General features: G+C 42.5%; 1 protein-coding gene across 1 annotated transcript in view; it reads right to left on the bottom strand.

The window, feature by feature from the left end:
- HDAC4 (histone deacetylase 4) overlaps positions 1-17,615 on the bottom strand; it is a 213,280-nt gene that overhangs the window by 162,358 nt on the left and 33,307 nt on the right. Inside the window, exon 2 of the mRNA XM_069733292.1 lies at positions 10,506-10,679. Coding sequence (XP_069589393.1) covers positions 10,506-10,527 — 22 coding nt within the window. The 5' untranslated portion in view covers positions 10,528-10,679. The remainder of the gene's footprint in view (positions 1-10,505; positions 10,680-17,615) is intronic.

The raw sequence follows: 17,615 nt of genomic DNA, 5'->3' as shown, positions 1-17,615 counted from the left end.
TTGAAAAAAAAAAACGGATCTGTCGCAGATTGTTAAATACTGATGCGACCGATCCGTTTTTTCGATGGATCCGACTAGCTGATACAGCTACGGTAATTGGATCCTAAAAAAAAAATCAGAGCATGCTCAATTTAAAAAAACGGAATCCGTCGCTGGATTTCATCATTTGATGGATCCGGCGCCATAGGCTTCCATTCTAGCAAACGACGGACGGCGATGGATCCAAAAAATCGTTACTATGTCCGTTTTCTCTGGCCGCCAGAAAACCAATTTTCGACGGATCCAGAAAAAAAAGGGGATGAAACGTGAGGCCATCCGTCACAACTACAAGTCTATAAGGAAAGAAAAAAAAGGATCCAGCGGCAGCTTTTGCCGGATCCGTTTTTTCAAAATTCGCCAGATTGTGCCTGACGGCAAAAAACTGATGTGTGAAAGCAGCCATAGTCATACATTTTATTCATGCAGCTGAAACTATTCCTTCCTCCTCTACCACACGCTTCACTTTGGGCGGACATATCATTGGTGCAACTTGTGTGGCTGTACAGGGGACCAAGAGGTAAGGGGGCTCATTTCTATTTCCAAATCAGGTGGAAATGTGCATTATGATGAGTTGTTGGACTGCAAACGGCCCATATATTGTTCTGTGTCCGGCAGTGACTTGCACTCTTGGTTTGGCCCTTTGTTTTCAACTTGACATCTGCTCTGGAATGGAGAGTTGGGACAACCCATCTCGTCACCCAAAAAATTAAGTTTGGTTAATATCTACCCTAACCTATCTGTACGGTCACATTTAGCGCGCTGGTCTCTACCTCTACCTACATGTTGAAAGTTAGGATGTGTTTGCACAAAGTTTCTTGCTGAGTTTTAGGCCAAGTTCACACATTGCGTATTCAGTGAGGTTTTTACAACAGTATTTGCAAGCCAAAACCAGGAGTGGAACAATCAGGAGAAAAGTATAATAAAGACACATTACGGAGATCGGAGATGGCAGCGGCTACGGATACACTTCTATGTATACAGGAGGAGGGAGGCGCTAGATGGAAACTTATCAGTAGCCGCTGCCGTCTCCCATCTCAGTAATGGGAATGTCTGGCTACACCGAATACACCCCATAGGGGTGGAGCCGCATATTCATTACTGTAATAAGCGGCACCTCGTGACCGCTCATACAGGAGAAGGTGCGGCGAGGACAGGACGCTGCGATGGAGCCGGGTGGGTGTTTCATTAACAGCGGGGGGTGTACAGGGGGTGGGAACAGGGATCTTTATTTTAAACACAAGGACAAGAAAAAAAAGGATTTTTCATATCTTCTTTCCAGCGAATGCTGCTGGAGAGAAGATATGAATGGCGGCTTCAGCACCAGATGCAGGGGACAGCGCTTATCTCTAGCGCTGTCTCCTGCACACTCCGTGTGGTACCCAGTCGGCACACGGGCGGCACACGTGTGCCGCACGTGTGCCACACGGATGGCCTACGTGAGCTCACGGACACGGATAATTCCGGTACCGATTTTTCCGGTACCGGAATTATCTGGACGTGTGAGACTGGCCATACACTGTTTAGTGTCCTCCAGCTTAGCTCCACCTTGAGGAAAGTTCATTCCCTTATCAAGTGAAGAACGCCAACTCCTTGGCACCATCTAATAAAAAGTGAGAATGCCCACTAGTTGGCTTCAGTAGGACATAACCTAAACACTAATCTATTTTCAGGGTGGTGAGATGTTCTCCATCACAGACGTTTTGCCTGGAGATGGTTACTGCTAAATAATGTGGTAAAGCGGGAGTTAAGGAATGACTATTGTTGGCATAGAAAAGGTTATATTGACAGAGCTGGGAAATCTTGGAACGTTCTGCATTTCACCGCAGAGACAAATCTAGGTGTGTCTTGGTGACAACATGACATCAAGTGCCTAATTGTCATCCAAAAATCACACACATTCCACAGCCTGAACGGTGGAGACCTCAAGCAGACAGATCTGGAGCACAGATGCTCAGCGTACCTTGTTACCTTGTTGTGGATTACGAAGACGCAGTGCTCCAGACCACCATTTCCAGCGATGTAGAGAACACAATGATCTTTACGCAAGGAAACGTTCCCAGAAATTGTAGGATCCGAACAGGACAAGGAGCAAAAAAAAAAAAAAGGCACAAAGCATACCTGCAGTAGTGTACGACCTGCAGTAGTGTACGACCTGCCGCGTGTGTTACATAATCACCAGAGACCTCGTGGAGGGTAGAAAATAGAACAGGGTTGTTTTGATGTGAAAGACAAACCCTCGTCCAACTTGTGGGAAAAACCCAGCTGTAACTTTAACCATGAAACTTCCCACAGAGTATGGAACGCAACCAGAGGCTCCAAAAATACACAGACGCTGGCTCCTTCTAGGTATCTTATCCACGTCGAGAATCCTGTGTCAGGCCGCGGCACGGCAATAGAACGACGTCTGCACCTGCTGACACTTCCAGGTCAGCTCCAATGTCTGGTGACCACCAAAAAAAAAAAAAAAATCAAAAGTTCCTGGAAATCAGTAAAGCATCTGCTAGTTGTCTGCTCGATTAGGTGACTTGAGTTATTCTGGATACTGACGGCCATAAGTCGTAGCGAAAGCTCCTATGATTTCCATGTGATTGACCATACAGCGCTGTAGTACGGCTGGCGTTACATAGACATTTTGAAATTAGCAGAATCATTGCAGGAAACACATGATTCTGAGTTATCAGTCCCCGAAAGCAACACGTTAGGTCACACATTTCAATCGTAAATGCAATACGAAGGTCCTGGTCTAACCAAGTCAGGATAGAGGCACACGTTGCGGCCACAATGCCACCGAAAACGGAGTAGAATCTATTTTCAAATCCACCGTTATTGGCCGCACGGTTCTGCAAGAAAAACTGAAGTTTATCTGAAAAGTTATATGGTCAATAACGAATAGAAAATAGAAAAAAATTGGAGTCTGGCTCAACAGGACTGGATTTTCCTTTTCTTTTTCAAAAGAAAATATAGTGCATACAAAAGAAACATTTACATGGTCGACATGACCCAGTCGACGCGTTTCATCTGCACTAGGCAGTCTTAGGGTACCGTCACACAGTGGCATTTTGATCGCTACGACGGCACGATCCGTGACGCTCCAGCATCGTAACAATATCGCTCCAGCGTCGTAGACTGCTGTCACACTTTGCAATGTACGACGCTGGAGCGATAATTTCATGACGTATGTGCGATGTAGAAGCCGTTGGTTACTATGCGCACATCGTATACAATATCGTGCACACCTTTGTTACACCATGCGATCATGCCGCCACAGCGGGACACTAGACGACGAAAGAAAGTTTCAAACGATCTGCTACGACATACAATTCTCAGCAGGGTCCCTGATCGCAGGAGCGTGTCAGACACTGCGAGATCGTAACTATATCGCTCGAACGTCACGAATCGTGCCGTCGTAGCGATCAAATTGCCACTGTGTGACCGTACCCTTACTCATGACTCATGTGGTTCGTCCTAGATGTCAACTTTGCAACTGCTGTTTGTTTGGGTCTGATCACAAGGACAGGTAGACCAGATGCTGCTCCCTGGCTAACGGTTTGGCATCACTGGTTTATATCATTTGCTCTGGTTAATCATCTGGGATCGGCATTTAATAGATTTAATAAAAAATTAAAAACCTTTTAGGTTATTCTCTGGTGATAAGCCTATTATAAAAGCACCAAAAATGCAATAGGTATAAAAACAGTAATTTCAGTAATTTGTATGTGAGTTGTACATAGTCATAGTTTTAAAAATCCAGATCGAGGGTTTTTCAGAAATATTAATCCGCACATCAGCCACACCTATGTGAAAGCATCTTGCCCCTACACATCCAAAGGAAACATTCATTCACACAAGTCGTTCCCGCAGCATAGGAAGAAAAGAGCACTGCCTCAGGCAAGTAACGTCACTGGAGCCTCTTGGAAGAAGATTAGAAGTCTCTGTCTGCATACCATTTGTATAGGAAAGTAGAGTCAGCCTTACAATAGGTCCCTATGGTGGATGGATGCCTAGGCACTAGTGATGAGCGAACGTGCTCGGATAAGGTAATCCTTGCATGTGTTGCGGCTGTCGAACAGCTGCGAGACATGCAGCCGCGGGGACACGAACATATTTTTCAAGCACGCCGAAGTCACTCAGTTAGCACCCGAGCATGCTCAGATAACACCTTATCCCCCAGCACGTTCACTCATCACTACTAAGCTCGGGTTTTCCAGAGCACGCTCGGGTGGTCTCCGAGTATTTGTGACTGCTCGGAGATTTAGTTTTCGTTGCCGCAGCTGCATGATTTAGACATCTTGATTACATGTGGGAATTCCCTAGCAACTAGGCAACCCCCACATGTACTCAGGCTGGCTAGTAGCTGTAAATCATTCAGCTACGGCAACGAAAACTAAATCTCCGAGCAGTCACAAATACTCGGAAACCACCCGAGCAACGAGTATACTCGCTCAACAATACTAGGCACCTATCCTGACTGTGGCCACTGTTAGGTGCGTACATCTGGACGGTCTGCACCATTCTGACAGACCCAATAGCCAACATAAATGGCAGAGCCCAGAGGAGGCACTGATGCTGGAAAAAGCACTAGCCTGATAACATCTGCAAGGCAACAAGTCTGGACAGTCAAGACAGATTTTAATCAAAGAGGTTTCCATTCACTAACTGCAGACACTGGAAAAAAAAAGCAATTGAAAGGCAAATTGCATCAGAATGCTATGTTTTACTATATCACAATTAAAGTGTACTTCCAACTCCACCTCCCCCAAAATACAGTATTATTTCTTATCCCCTGGAAGATTCAATGATACCCTACACATTTTACTAAATTAAGCATCTTTGTCCTTAAACCTTGATTAAATAAAATGCTATCCCCCCCATTTTTTTTTGCAGAAGTGAAAAAAGTCACGGTGCGGTGAATAAAGGTACCTTCACACATAACGAGATCGTTAGCGGGATCGTTGCAACGTCACAAAAAGCGTGACGTTGCAACGATCCCGCTAACGATCTCGTTATGTGTGACAGCGACCATCGTTGGTCGCTGGGGAATGATCGGGACCTTTTTTTGGTCGCTGATCACCCGCTGTCATCGTTGGATCGCCGTGTGTGACGCCGATCCAACGATGTGTTAACTTGTAGCCAGGGTAAACATCGGGTTACTAAGTGCAGGGCCACGCATAGTAACCCGATATTTACCCTGGTTACCATTGTAAAAGTAAAAAAAAAAAAAAAAAAAAACAGTACATACTCACATTCCGGTGCCTGTCACGTCCCCCGGCGTCAGCTTCCCTGCACTGACTGTCAGCGCCGGCCGTAAAGCACAGCACAGCGGTGACGTCACCGCTGTGCTCTGCTTTATGGCCGGCGCTGACGCAGTCAGTGCGGGAAGCTGACGGCGGGGGATGTGACAGACATCGGAATGTGAGTATGTGGTTTTTTTTTTTTTACTTTTACAATGGTAACCAGGGTAAATATCGGGTTACTAAGCGCGGCCCTGCACTTAGTGTAACGGTACCTTAAGACCTAAACCGCACCAATATACTCAGTTCTCAGCCAAACAATGGTGGTGGTGGGGGGTTGTCTCTTAGGGAGCAATAGGATCGGCGCTCTGAATTCTGACATGCTGGATTCTTATCTGTTGAGGGAAAAAAAAAAAAAATCGGGTGGAACCATGCAAATTAGATAATCAGTAGAACCCGTCAATATCAGATGGACAAACCAGGTAGGGTCAAGAAGGATTTAGCTACAAGATGGCACAATGAAATGATAATTAATTCAATTAAAATACTGTTATATGCTCTGATGAAAAGTAAAACAGGGCATCAGAAGGAAATTATATATAATTATTATATATTATAATAACAGATTTATATTATCCTACAAAGAACAGAATAAATTATAATTATATATATATATTATTTATTCTATTTTTTTGCAGGATACTAATATAAAATATTATATATATATATATATATATATATATATATATATATATATATATATATATATATATATATATATATATGTATTATCCTACAAAGAACAGAATAAATATATATATATATATATATATATATATATATATATATATATATATATATATATATATATATATATATATATATATATATATATATAATTGTCTAAGGGGTACTTCCGTCTGTCTGTCTGCAACTTCCATTACGGAAATCCCGCGTCGTTGATTGGTCTCACCAGCTGCCTGTCCTGGCTGCCGCGACCAATCAGCGACGGGCACAGTCCGGCCGAGAATTAGTCCCTCCCTACTTCCGTCCAGTCAGTGCCCGGCGCCCGCTCCATACTCCCCTCCAGTCAGCGCTGACACAGGGTTAATAACAGCGTTAACGGACCACGTTATGCCGCAGGTAACACACTCCGTTAACGCTGCTATTAACCGTGTGAGACCAACTTTTTACTATTGATGCGGCCTATGCAGCATCAATAGTAAAAAGATCTAATGTTAAAACTTATTTAAAAAAAACTAAAAACCTGCTATTCTCACCTTCCGTCGTCCGCCGAGGCGCGCGCAGCTGCCGCCAGCTTCCGTTCCCCGAGATGCATTGCGAAATTACCCAGAAGACTTAGCGGTCTCGCAAGACCGCTAAATCATCTGGGTAATTTTGCAATGCATCCTGGAAACGGAAGCTGGCGGCAGCCGCGCGAACATCGGGACAGCTTCGCTGGACGCCAGAGTGTGAGTATAGAACTATTTTTTATTTATTTTTTTTTAACGGGGATATGGTGCCCACACTGCTGTTTACTACGTGGGCTGCGTTATACACTGCGCGGGCTGCGTTATACACTGCGCGGGCTGTGTTATATACAGCGTGGCCTGTGCTATATACTACGTGGGCTGTGCTATATACTACATGGGCAGTGTTATATACTACGTGGGCAATGTTATATACTGCGTGGCCTGTGTTATATACAGCGTGGGCTGCGCTGTATACTATGTGGGCTGTGCTATATACTACGTGGGCAGTGTTATATAGTACGTGGCTGCTATATACTACGTGGGCTGTGTTATATACTACGTGGGCAGTGTTATATACTACGTGGGCAATGTTATATACTGCGTGGCCTGTGTTATATACTGCGTGGCCTGTGTTATATACAGCGTGGGATGTGCTATATACTACGTGGGCAGTGTTATATAGTACGTGGCTGCTATATACTACGTGGGCTGTGTTATATACTACGTGGGCTGTGTTATATACTACGTGGGCAGGGTTATATACTACGTGGGCAGGGTTATATACTGCGTGGCCTGTGTTATATACAGCGTGGACTGTGCTATATACTACGTGGGCAGTGTTATATAGTACGTGGCTGCTATATACTACGTGGGCAGTGTTATATACTACGTGGGCAGTGTTATATACTACGTGGGCAGTGTTATATACTACGTGGGCAGTGTTATATACTACGTGGGCAGTGTTATATACTACGTGGGCAGTGTTATATACTACGTGGGCAGTGTTATATACTACGTGGGCAGTGTTATATACTACGTGGCCTGTGTTATATACAGCGTGGGCTGTGCTATATACTACGTGGTCTGTGCTATATACTACATGGGTTGTGTTATATACTGTTTGGTACGTGGCATGTGCCAATACTATGTGGCTGCTATATACATAGTCTAGAATACCCGATGCGTTAGAATTGGGCCACCATCTAGTATGTATGTATATATTTTTTTTCTGTCTTTTTGCAGGATACTAATGTATGTACGGTATGTATGTACGGTATGTATGCATGCATGCATATATATATATATATATATATATATATATATATATATATATATATATATATATATATATATATATATATATATATATATATATATATATATATATATATATATATACATACATATACATATACATACAGTGGGGCAAAAAAGTATTTAGTCAGTCAGCAATAGTGCAAGTTCCACCACTTAAAAAGATGAGAGGCGTCTGTAATTTACATCATAGGTAGACCTCGACTATGGGAGACAAACTGAGAAAAAAAAATCCAGAAAATCACATTGTCTGTTTTTTTAACATTTTATTTGCATATTATGGTGGAAAATAAGTATTTGGTCAGAAACAAAATTTCATCTCAATACTTTGTAATATATCCTTTGTTGGCAATGACAGAGGTCAAACGTTTTCTGTAAGTCTTCACAAGGTTGCCACACACTGTTGTTGGTATGTTGGCCCATTCCTCCATGCAGATCTCCTCTAGAGCAGTGATGTTTTTGGCTTTTCGCTTGTCAACACGGACTTTCAACTCCCTCCAAAGGTTTTCTATAGGGTTTTGATCTGAAGACTGGCTAGGCCACTCCAGGACCTTGAAATGCTTCTTACGAAGCCACTCCTTCGTTGCCCTGGCAGTGTGCTTTGGATCATTGTCATGTTGAAAGACCCAGCCACGTTTCATCTTCAATGCCCTTGCTGATGGAAGGAGGTTTGCACTCAAAATCTCACGATACATGGCCCCATTCATTCTTTCATGTACCCGGATCAGTCGTCCTGGCCCCTTTGCAGAGAAACAGCCCCAAAGCATGATGTTTCCACCACCATGCTTTACAGTAGGTATGGTGTTTGATGGATGCAACTCAGTATTCTTTTTCCTCCAAACACGACAAGTTGTGTTTCTACCAAACAGTTCCAGTTTGGTTTCATCAGACCATAGGACATTCTCCCAAAACTCCTCTGGATCATCCAAATGCTCTCTAGCAAACTTCAGACGGGCCCGGACATGTACTGGCTTAAGCAGTGGGACACGTCTGGCACTGCAGGATCTGAGTCCATGGTGGCATAGTGTGTTACTTATGGTAGGCCTTGTTACATTGGTCCCAGCTCTCTGCAGTTCATTCACTAGGTCCCCCCGCGTGGTTCTGGGATTTTTGCTCACCGTTCTTGTGATCATTCTGACCCCACGGGGTGGGATTTTGCGTGGAGCCCCAGATCGAGGGAGATTATCAGTGGTCTTGTATGTCTTCCATTTTCTAATTATTGCTCCCACTGTTGATTTCTTCACTCCAAGCTGGTTGGCTATTGCAGATTCAGTCTTCCCAGCCTGGTGCAGGGCTACAATTCTGTTTCTGGTGTCCTTTGACGGCTCTTTGGTCTTCACCATAGTGGAGTTTGGAGTCAGACTGTTTGAGGGTGTGCACAGGTGTCTTTTTATACTGATAACAAGTTTAAACAGATGCCATTACTACAGGTAATGAGTGGAGGAAAGAGGAGACTCTTAAAGAAGAAGTTACAGGTCTGTGAGAGCCAGAAATCTTGATTGTTTGTTTCTGACCAAATACTTATTTTCTACCATAATATGCAAAAAAAATGATAAAAAAACAGACAATGTGATTTTCTGGATTTTTTTTTCTCAGTTTGTCTCCCATAGTTGAGGTCTACCTATGATGTAAATTACAGACACCTCTCATCTTTTTAAGTGGTGGAACTTGCACTATTGCTGACTGACTAAATACTTTTTTGCCCCACTGTATATATATTATCTTCCTACAAAGAGCAAACAAATGCGATCGAATACACGACTGCATTACATTTTCCAGAAAAACAGAAATAAAATGCTGCAGAGCGGGCGGCCTATCTCACTGCCTGTTAACAAGAGGGACGGGCATAACAAATCTTCATAAAAAACCAGAGCGATACAACACAGTACAGCCAGTTCACAGCCGGCTATAAATAGATCTTGTTTCATTGCTCTCAGGATCAAAAGGCACCGAGCAAGCAATGAACAGAAGCTAGGAGAGGCATTGTCACAAATCAGCCATTAAATAAAGCAAGGGATTCTCTCTCCTCAGTCTGAAAGCACAAGCTAAGGCTTCAAAAACTGCTGACTGTCCTCCTAAATAATCCGACCCCCCCAACACCGCTACCCACCCCACATTAAACCCTTTCAACACCAGATGGATTTATCATATACAATATAAGCCTGGGGCGGGAAACGGTTAGAAGGGCATTCCAGCCCTGTATTGTTGTGGCGAGATCAGGCAGCACAATTCATTATTCATTGTTTTAGAATATAGAACTTTAAAACTTATGTATCAGGAGTAATGAAAGGAGGTATGGGGGGTGCAGAAATTAGGAATGGAGCTAATGAGACTCCTAGAGACAAGCACAAAAACATGCTTAGGACCTCAGATTACAAAAACTCTCCATATACCTAAACAAACACATTCAGCATATTCCAGCCATCTGTTCGCTGGCTGTAGGTGGGACGGCGGCACCTCCGGCACAGAGTTTATTATTCTACCAAATGCCGTGCTACTAGGATTGTGTTTAATTCATGGACTCGCCACCTCGGATGGATAAAGCAGAAACAGTTGCTTGATTTGGCATTGAAACTATAACAGATTTCCCTTCAGTCTGTAAGCTGCGGCAAACGGGCAAATTCACATTATATGCCAAAAAAAAAAAAAAAAATCCCAACACACGTACCTGGATGAGTCTGGGAGCTCATGTCAGGCCAAGGGGAGTCTTCAGGGAATTAAAGCAAGATCCAAAGAGCAGAAAAGCGGCTATGCGAAAGGACCTGAAAGATCCTCCGCAGGGTGAAGAAAATCCACGATTGCCAACATGAAGCCACTGGGAAGGATTTCCAAATGTGCCGACCTGCAGAGAAAAAAAAAATTGAGGCCATTTAGTTATTTATTATACTTATATGGTGCCATTAATTTTCACAGCAATTTACAAACATTATCATCAATGTCCCCATAGTTTGTGAGCCCCAATCTTTACGGGTATTATTAATATATGTAAAAGGGTAACTGTCCTGTGTGAGTAGATGAATAACAACACTACTTCTGGCCATTATAGGGCTTGCATTCTGCTTCTTTTCTGTAGGCTCGTTCTCTCATTTGCAATCCACTCTGAGCTGGTGGGTGAAGACAAGCTGCTATGATCTCTCAAACACAGCACAGAGAGGGATCAATGAGCTTTTTTTTTTTAAATTATTATTAGTTTTTAAGTACACAGAGAAGCAGCAGCCTGGAGGGAATTCTGGTATACAGCAGAACTGAGTTGTCTGGATGTGAATCAGCACTGGGGTGAGATAAATGACTTGTTGGAAAGCTCAGCACCATCTTTCTACGTTTCCCTCTGCTCCTCACTCCTCCTCCACTCTCAATAGATCTGAAGATTACAATGGACTTTATTGCGTCACATGCCCAAAGTGAACTGGCAGTCCGTCTTTCAGACTGAATGGATTTAAGCTTTCTTATTTTTACTAAAAAAGGTTAGAATGGTAGTAAATAGTGAGGTGATGTTCTAAAGTGTGGGATAAGCAGAAAATTAAAAAAAAAAATCCATTGCATATAGAAGCACCCGGACGAGATTTCACAAAATGTCAAGACTCAATGGAGAATCTGCAGGCTGACAATTTTTGCTGTGGATTTTACCTTGGGTAATGCAATTCACAGTATTTCCGCAGCGGAAGGTTTTGCACTGATGAACACTGATAGTCACCTGGCAATGGGAACGATAAGGGTATGTTTCCATGTTCAGGATTGCATCAGGATTTGACACAGGTAAAATCTGCACCAAATTTGCACCTGAGGTCACTGGCAGGTCACCTGCGTTTTTTCATGCAATTTTTTCATGCGGATTTGTGTGTTTTTGTAGGCTCAATAAAGATATACAAAAAAAAAATTGTGATGTCATTTCTTGTCCAACCTCTTCATTTACATACTCCATTGAAGAATATACACACAGCTAGATAGATACTATAGATAGATTCGTTAGATGGATACGATACATATCTATCGTATCTATCTATCATATCTATCTATGGATCTATCTATCATATTTATCTATGGTATCTATTGATATATCTATCTATTATCTACCGATATATCTATCTATAAATATATCTATATATAGATATATCGATAGATATATTGATAGATAATTAGATAGATATGATAGATACGATAGATAGATAGATGGATACGATAGATATATATCTATCATATCTATTGTATCTATCATATAATAGAGATGACAGATAGATATATCGATAGATAGATATATCGATAGATATATAATAGATAAATAGATAATAGATAGATACGATAGATAATAGATTAACAGATGATTGATAGATACGATAGATAGATAATAAACAGATGATTGATATAGATGATAGATAGATAGATACGATAGATGGATCACACAAGCGAGAAACTCGGACGAGTCTCGCATCTTAATACCCGGCACTGCCGCCGGCACTTGGGAACGGAACGTGCAGCTGCATGTATTTCTATAAAGCTGCACGCCCCGCTCCCGAGTGCCGGCGCCAGTGTCGGGTATTAAGATGCGAGACTCGTCCGAGTTTCTCACATGTGTGATCCCGGCCTTAAATAAAGACACACACATGAAATCTGCATTAGGCCGGGTCACACACGCGAGAAACTCACACAAGTCTCTCGCTTCAATACCCAGCACTGTCATGGCACTCGAGAGCGGAGTGTGTGGCAGCATGTATTTCGATGCAGCTGAATGCTCCGGTCCCGAGTGCCCGCGGCAGTGCCGGGTATTAACGCTGGCCTTAAACGCAAATGTTTAATTTATAAAAAAAAAATAATAATTTGAAAAAAAAATAAAAATAAATGGCGTGGGCTCCCGTGCAATTTTCTGCACCAGAGAGGGAAAACCAGCGCCTGGGGACTGATGTTTGTAGCCTGGGAAGGGGTTAGTACCCATGGAGCTTCCCAGGCTATGAATATCAGCCCGCAGCTGTCTACTTAGCCTTTACTGGCTATAAAAATAGGGGGACCCCCCAAAAACAATGACGTGGGGTCCCCCTATATTTTATAGCTGCGGGCTGATATTCATAACCTGGAGAGGGGCCATGGATATTGGCCCCACCGGCTACAAATACCAGCCCGCAGCCGCCACAGAAATGGCACATCTGTAAGATGCGCCAATTCTGGCACTTAGCCCCTCTCTTCCCACTCCCCTGTAGCAGTGGGATATGAGGTAATAAGGGGTTAATGTCACCTTGCTAATATAAGGTGACATTAAGCCCGGTTAATAATGGAGAGGCATCAATAAGACGCCTATCCATTACTAATCCTATTGTAAATTGTCTCTTCAGAGAGGAAGAGGACTAGAACTCTAGTGCCACCTATTGGACTAGAGTTCTAGTCCTCTTCCTCTCTGAAGAGACAATTTGCATATTTCCCAGAGGAGCATTGCAGCTTTAAGTCTCCTCAACTCGACATGCTTATGTCACTCTCTGCAAGGAGAAACGATACTTCTTGGATCCTAATCCTATTGTAGAGAAACTGTAAAAAAATAAAAATAAAAGACACAGCCAGAAAAAAAGTATTTTATTATTCTTAATTTCACCATACTTGAGCGCCTGCAAAAAAAAGTAAAAATAATAAACCGTATACTTACTTTCCGCCGTAGTTCAATTAATAACGAATGTCCCACGACGATCTCCCCTATAGAACAGTGACATCAGGTGATGTCACCGCTCTATATGCCCTCCAGTGACACACTGACAGGAGACAATGGCTCCTGCAGTGCATCACTGAGGTTACTTTAGTTCAGAGTCTCACTTTATGGCAAAGCTGTGTGGGAAAATTCCCACACAGCAGTGCCACAAGTGAGACTAGGGACTATTTTCTCACAGGGGCGGAGGAATACATTGTGAGGAATACATTGTGGAAGGATACCTTCCATCATTGTATTCCTGGAGAGCGGTCACATCAGCTGATGTGTCTGCTCTCCACGGGAGATCGTCGTGGGACACTCGTTTTAATTGGATACCTGCGAATCAGGGAGTATATTGTTTGTTTATTATTTTATTATTTGTTACAGGTGACACTGGCTTCGGGGATCAAGGTGACAAGGTGATGGTGAGAATGTACTCTACGTTGAATGTACTGTATGTATGTTATGAATGTTGCATGTTCGATATGTATGTACAGTATGTCACATGTTGCATGTTGTATGTCGCATGTCACATGTTGTATGTCACATGTCACATGTTGTATTTTACATGTCGTATGTCCCATGTCGTATGTCGCTCTACGCAGCATCAAACACGCAGCGTTTCCTGAACGTGGAAACATATCCTAATGCTGTCTATGGCAGAGCTTAGTCTCTGTTCACACCAATACCCCATGGAAAGTATTCATAAACCTCTATGGGCCCGACACTTTGCAAAATATAGCTGGAGAATTTTTTTTTTGCTAACCGTAGTGAAATGCAAAAGCTATGGACAAATAGTCTTTTTTCCTTCTCATAGGAAAACAGGATTATGATTTGGCAACGCTTAAAGGGGGACTGTTTGAACAAAAATGACTATGCAAACTGCAAAAATAAGTGCACCTTTGACGTAGCCAAACAGTTCAGAACTTCTTGTTTGTCATCAATCTCTGCCCTTCTCAGGCTCCTGTAAAGCCAAAGCTGTCAATGAAGGAAGAGGGGAGCAAAGATAGGTGCAAGGCAACATCAAGGGCGCTTGGTTTGTCAGATGTCCCTTAAATCCTTTCAGCACTGCTGAGGCCTCATTCAGAGGTCTGATTTTTTCATGTAAATACAGACTGATTATTTTCATCAGAGTGTGATCGAAATGTCACCCATTTTTCTAGGCTGTCGAGAGAAAAAAAAAAAAGGTTTCTCTGCCTTCTATGTGACAGTCCATGAAAATTGGACCACGTTCAGATGGAATCTAAGTGAGGTCCAATTTTTTCACGGTCCCATAGAATTGCATTGCATTGCCGATTTTGATCTGACCCTCGGCTCAAAATCGGACATATCTCAGTGATTGTCTAAGGTCCACTTGGTCTGAGAAAAATCCTGGACATGTGAATGGTCCCAGAGATTTTCACAGGTGCGAGTGCTATCCGTGGTTTTTACCGTACGTGAAAAATCGGACTTCTAAATGAAGACACATAACGACGGGGAAGGCTCTGCATCTCGTAAACATGCAATTAAATATTGCCACTCAAAAATTATAGTACGTAAAGACCATTAAAGCAAGCGCAGAAGCGAAGATGAACGGAAAATAAAAGATGAACGGAAAATAAAATACCCAATCCAGTACAAAAATAAAAAACTATTAAAAAATTCAGCTTCCAAAACAGCACAAAGCATCAACACTAAACAAACAATCAGGCATTGGAGGTTTGTTAGTAGAAATTATATAGCTGCAGCAGAAAATGTATCAGGTTTATAATTACAGGTTACAAATAATTAATGCCGTATTCTTGACATGGCGCCAGTTCTGTTGAATGAGAAAAATAAAAAAAGGAGCATTTCACGGCGTATACATCTATACACAAGCATCTCAGCGGAGCTCCTGCCCCACTGTGCCGGTAAATATTCTAAGCATTCACACTGTGACAGATACTCAAGACCAGAATTACCTACGACTCTCACTGTAGTCAAAATTAGAGATATTATACAGGAGCGTGACAAATCTATTGCAAAATGGTGATTTTTGTCGAATTAAGGGGAAAACGTGCTGATCGGAGCATAAAAAGGTATGACGATTTTAAATCAATTATTTCAAAGAGGGGCTTTTCATTTGGGTGCAGGCACTAATAACATGGAAGATTACAGGGGGCTGTTGTAAATGGACGGGATTAGAATTTTACCTTTGGAACCATTTTTATAGCTTCTATTTAGATTAGAACATTCAAACCCTTTACAAAGGGGAAATAAATGGGATTGGAGATTGGCATTGTATCAGCAGGGTCCGATTTCTGGGACACACCACAATGGTGCAGTTATTTGGAAGTTAAAAAAAAATACTATGCGCACCCATACGAGGGGACCTGTCAATCAAGGTGTTGAAGGAATGGATTCCTATATGTTTGTAAACACTGCAACCTATGCTGTTTTTGTATATACTGAATTGTTTTTTTCAATGCATTTTTTTCTTTATTTTTATTATAGTACTTAGGAATTTTCTGTTTATTTACACACTCAGATGTACCTTGAAAAAGGCTTTATCTAACCGAAAAATCTCTTGTGTTTTACACGGATCGGCCTAAATTGGTAATAAAAATCATATCTCAAGATTTCATTATCTCTCCATCAATTTGTATTTTTCAGATATTTATGACTGCATTATTCTTCAAAGCATCCACGTTCATTGGGCAGATAGAGCAAGCTTACCCGCTGTTTTACTGGTGGGAGGAAAAAGTCAGAGCCCTGCCTTGGAGGAGTCAGACGGGACGCAGGCTTTTAACCATGAGTTTGCATTTTTGGAGCAAAACATACACGGCTACAATTCTGCAGCCGGGGTATGATTTGTGCCGGCTACAATTCTGCGGCTGGGGTGATTTGTGCCGGCTACAATTCTGCGGCCGGGGTATGATTTGCGCCGGCTACAATTCTGTGGCCGGGGTATGATTTGTGCTGGCTACAATTCTGCGGCCGGGGTATGATTTGCGCCGGCTACAATTCTGCGGCCGGGGTATGATTTGCGCTGGCTACAATTCTGTGGCCGGGGTATGATTTGCGCCGGCTACAATTCTGCGGCCGGGGTATGATTTGTGCCGGCTACAATTCTGCGGCCGTGGTATGATTTGCGCCGCCTGTGGTTCAGGCAGAATAAATCAGATTACATGATCCTTTCAACATCTAAACCTTATAAAAGGGGTATCCATTCGCACATAATGATGTCCCCCCAGTCGAAATCCATCAAACTATTGTTATTCAAAATGGATTGTAGCCACAGAAAAATCATTGGTATCTATCATTCGGCCATGTACAATTGTTGATAATACTGAAAATAATAAAGGCATAAATAATAATAAAAAAAAAAATGAAGGGACATCTGACGGATATTTCGATCTTTAGAAACTATCGATCAGTGGTGGTTATAAAAAGAAATGAACCTGTAAAAAGAACTTCACACAAAGTTACATTTCAAAGATGTTATCAATGGTTCCAGAGTTTACCACCCAACGACGTATAATCTCCCACTGAAAAAAGAAAAATAGGTAGAACAAACATGTCCGAGATGAAAAACGCAGCAAGCAATCACAACACTTCCTGTTCTGTTCTAGTGGAAGCATGGATACAACGTAGACGATGTCACCAACTCATTACATCTCTTTCACAAGTGCGGGATGATCTGTAAACCAGCCCAGCTCTGCCCACTCACCATGAGAAATGTGTACCTCGTCTGTACAGAAACTTCACACGGTGCCAAATAATTATTTTGAAGGTTTAAATTGCAGCCTGTCTGGGGGAAAGAAAAAAAAAAAAAAAAACTGGATTGAAGCGAATACTTTTTGGTCACCCTAGCAACCAGTTTTCGAGAGTGGAATATAGCGCGGTGTGATTCCAGCCATTACTGAACACGATCATCCTACTGCAGAAGCTCCTCGGCAGGAAGACAAGAAAGCCGGGCCTATTACTTCTACATGGCTGCTGGGGCGCTGCACCCGTGTGGCGTGCACTCAGCGCTACAACGGTACAGTGTGTTGTGTCGCCTGCGTCCTCTGCTGAAAGGCCGTAAAACAAAATCCCCGCAGAGAGGACACAGGGGGCCTGATTTCAGAGACTTTGTCCTACTCTTCCAGA

This window comes from Ranitomeya imitator, chromosome 7, assembly GCF_032444005.1.
Source record: "Ranitomeya imitator isolate aRanImi1 chromosome 7, aRanImi1.pri, whole genome shotgun sequence".
Lineage (NCBI taxonomy): Eukaryota > Metazoa > Chordata > Amphibia > Anura > Dendrobatidae > Ranitomeya > Ranitomeya imitator.
This window is presented reverse-complemented; position numbering and strand designations above follow the sequence as displayed.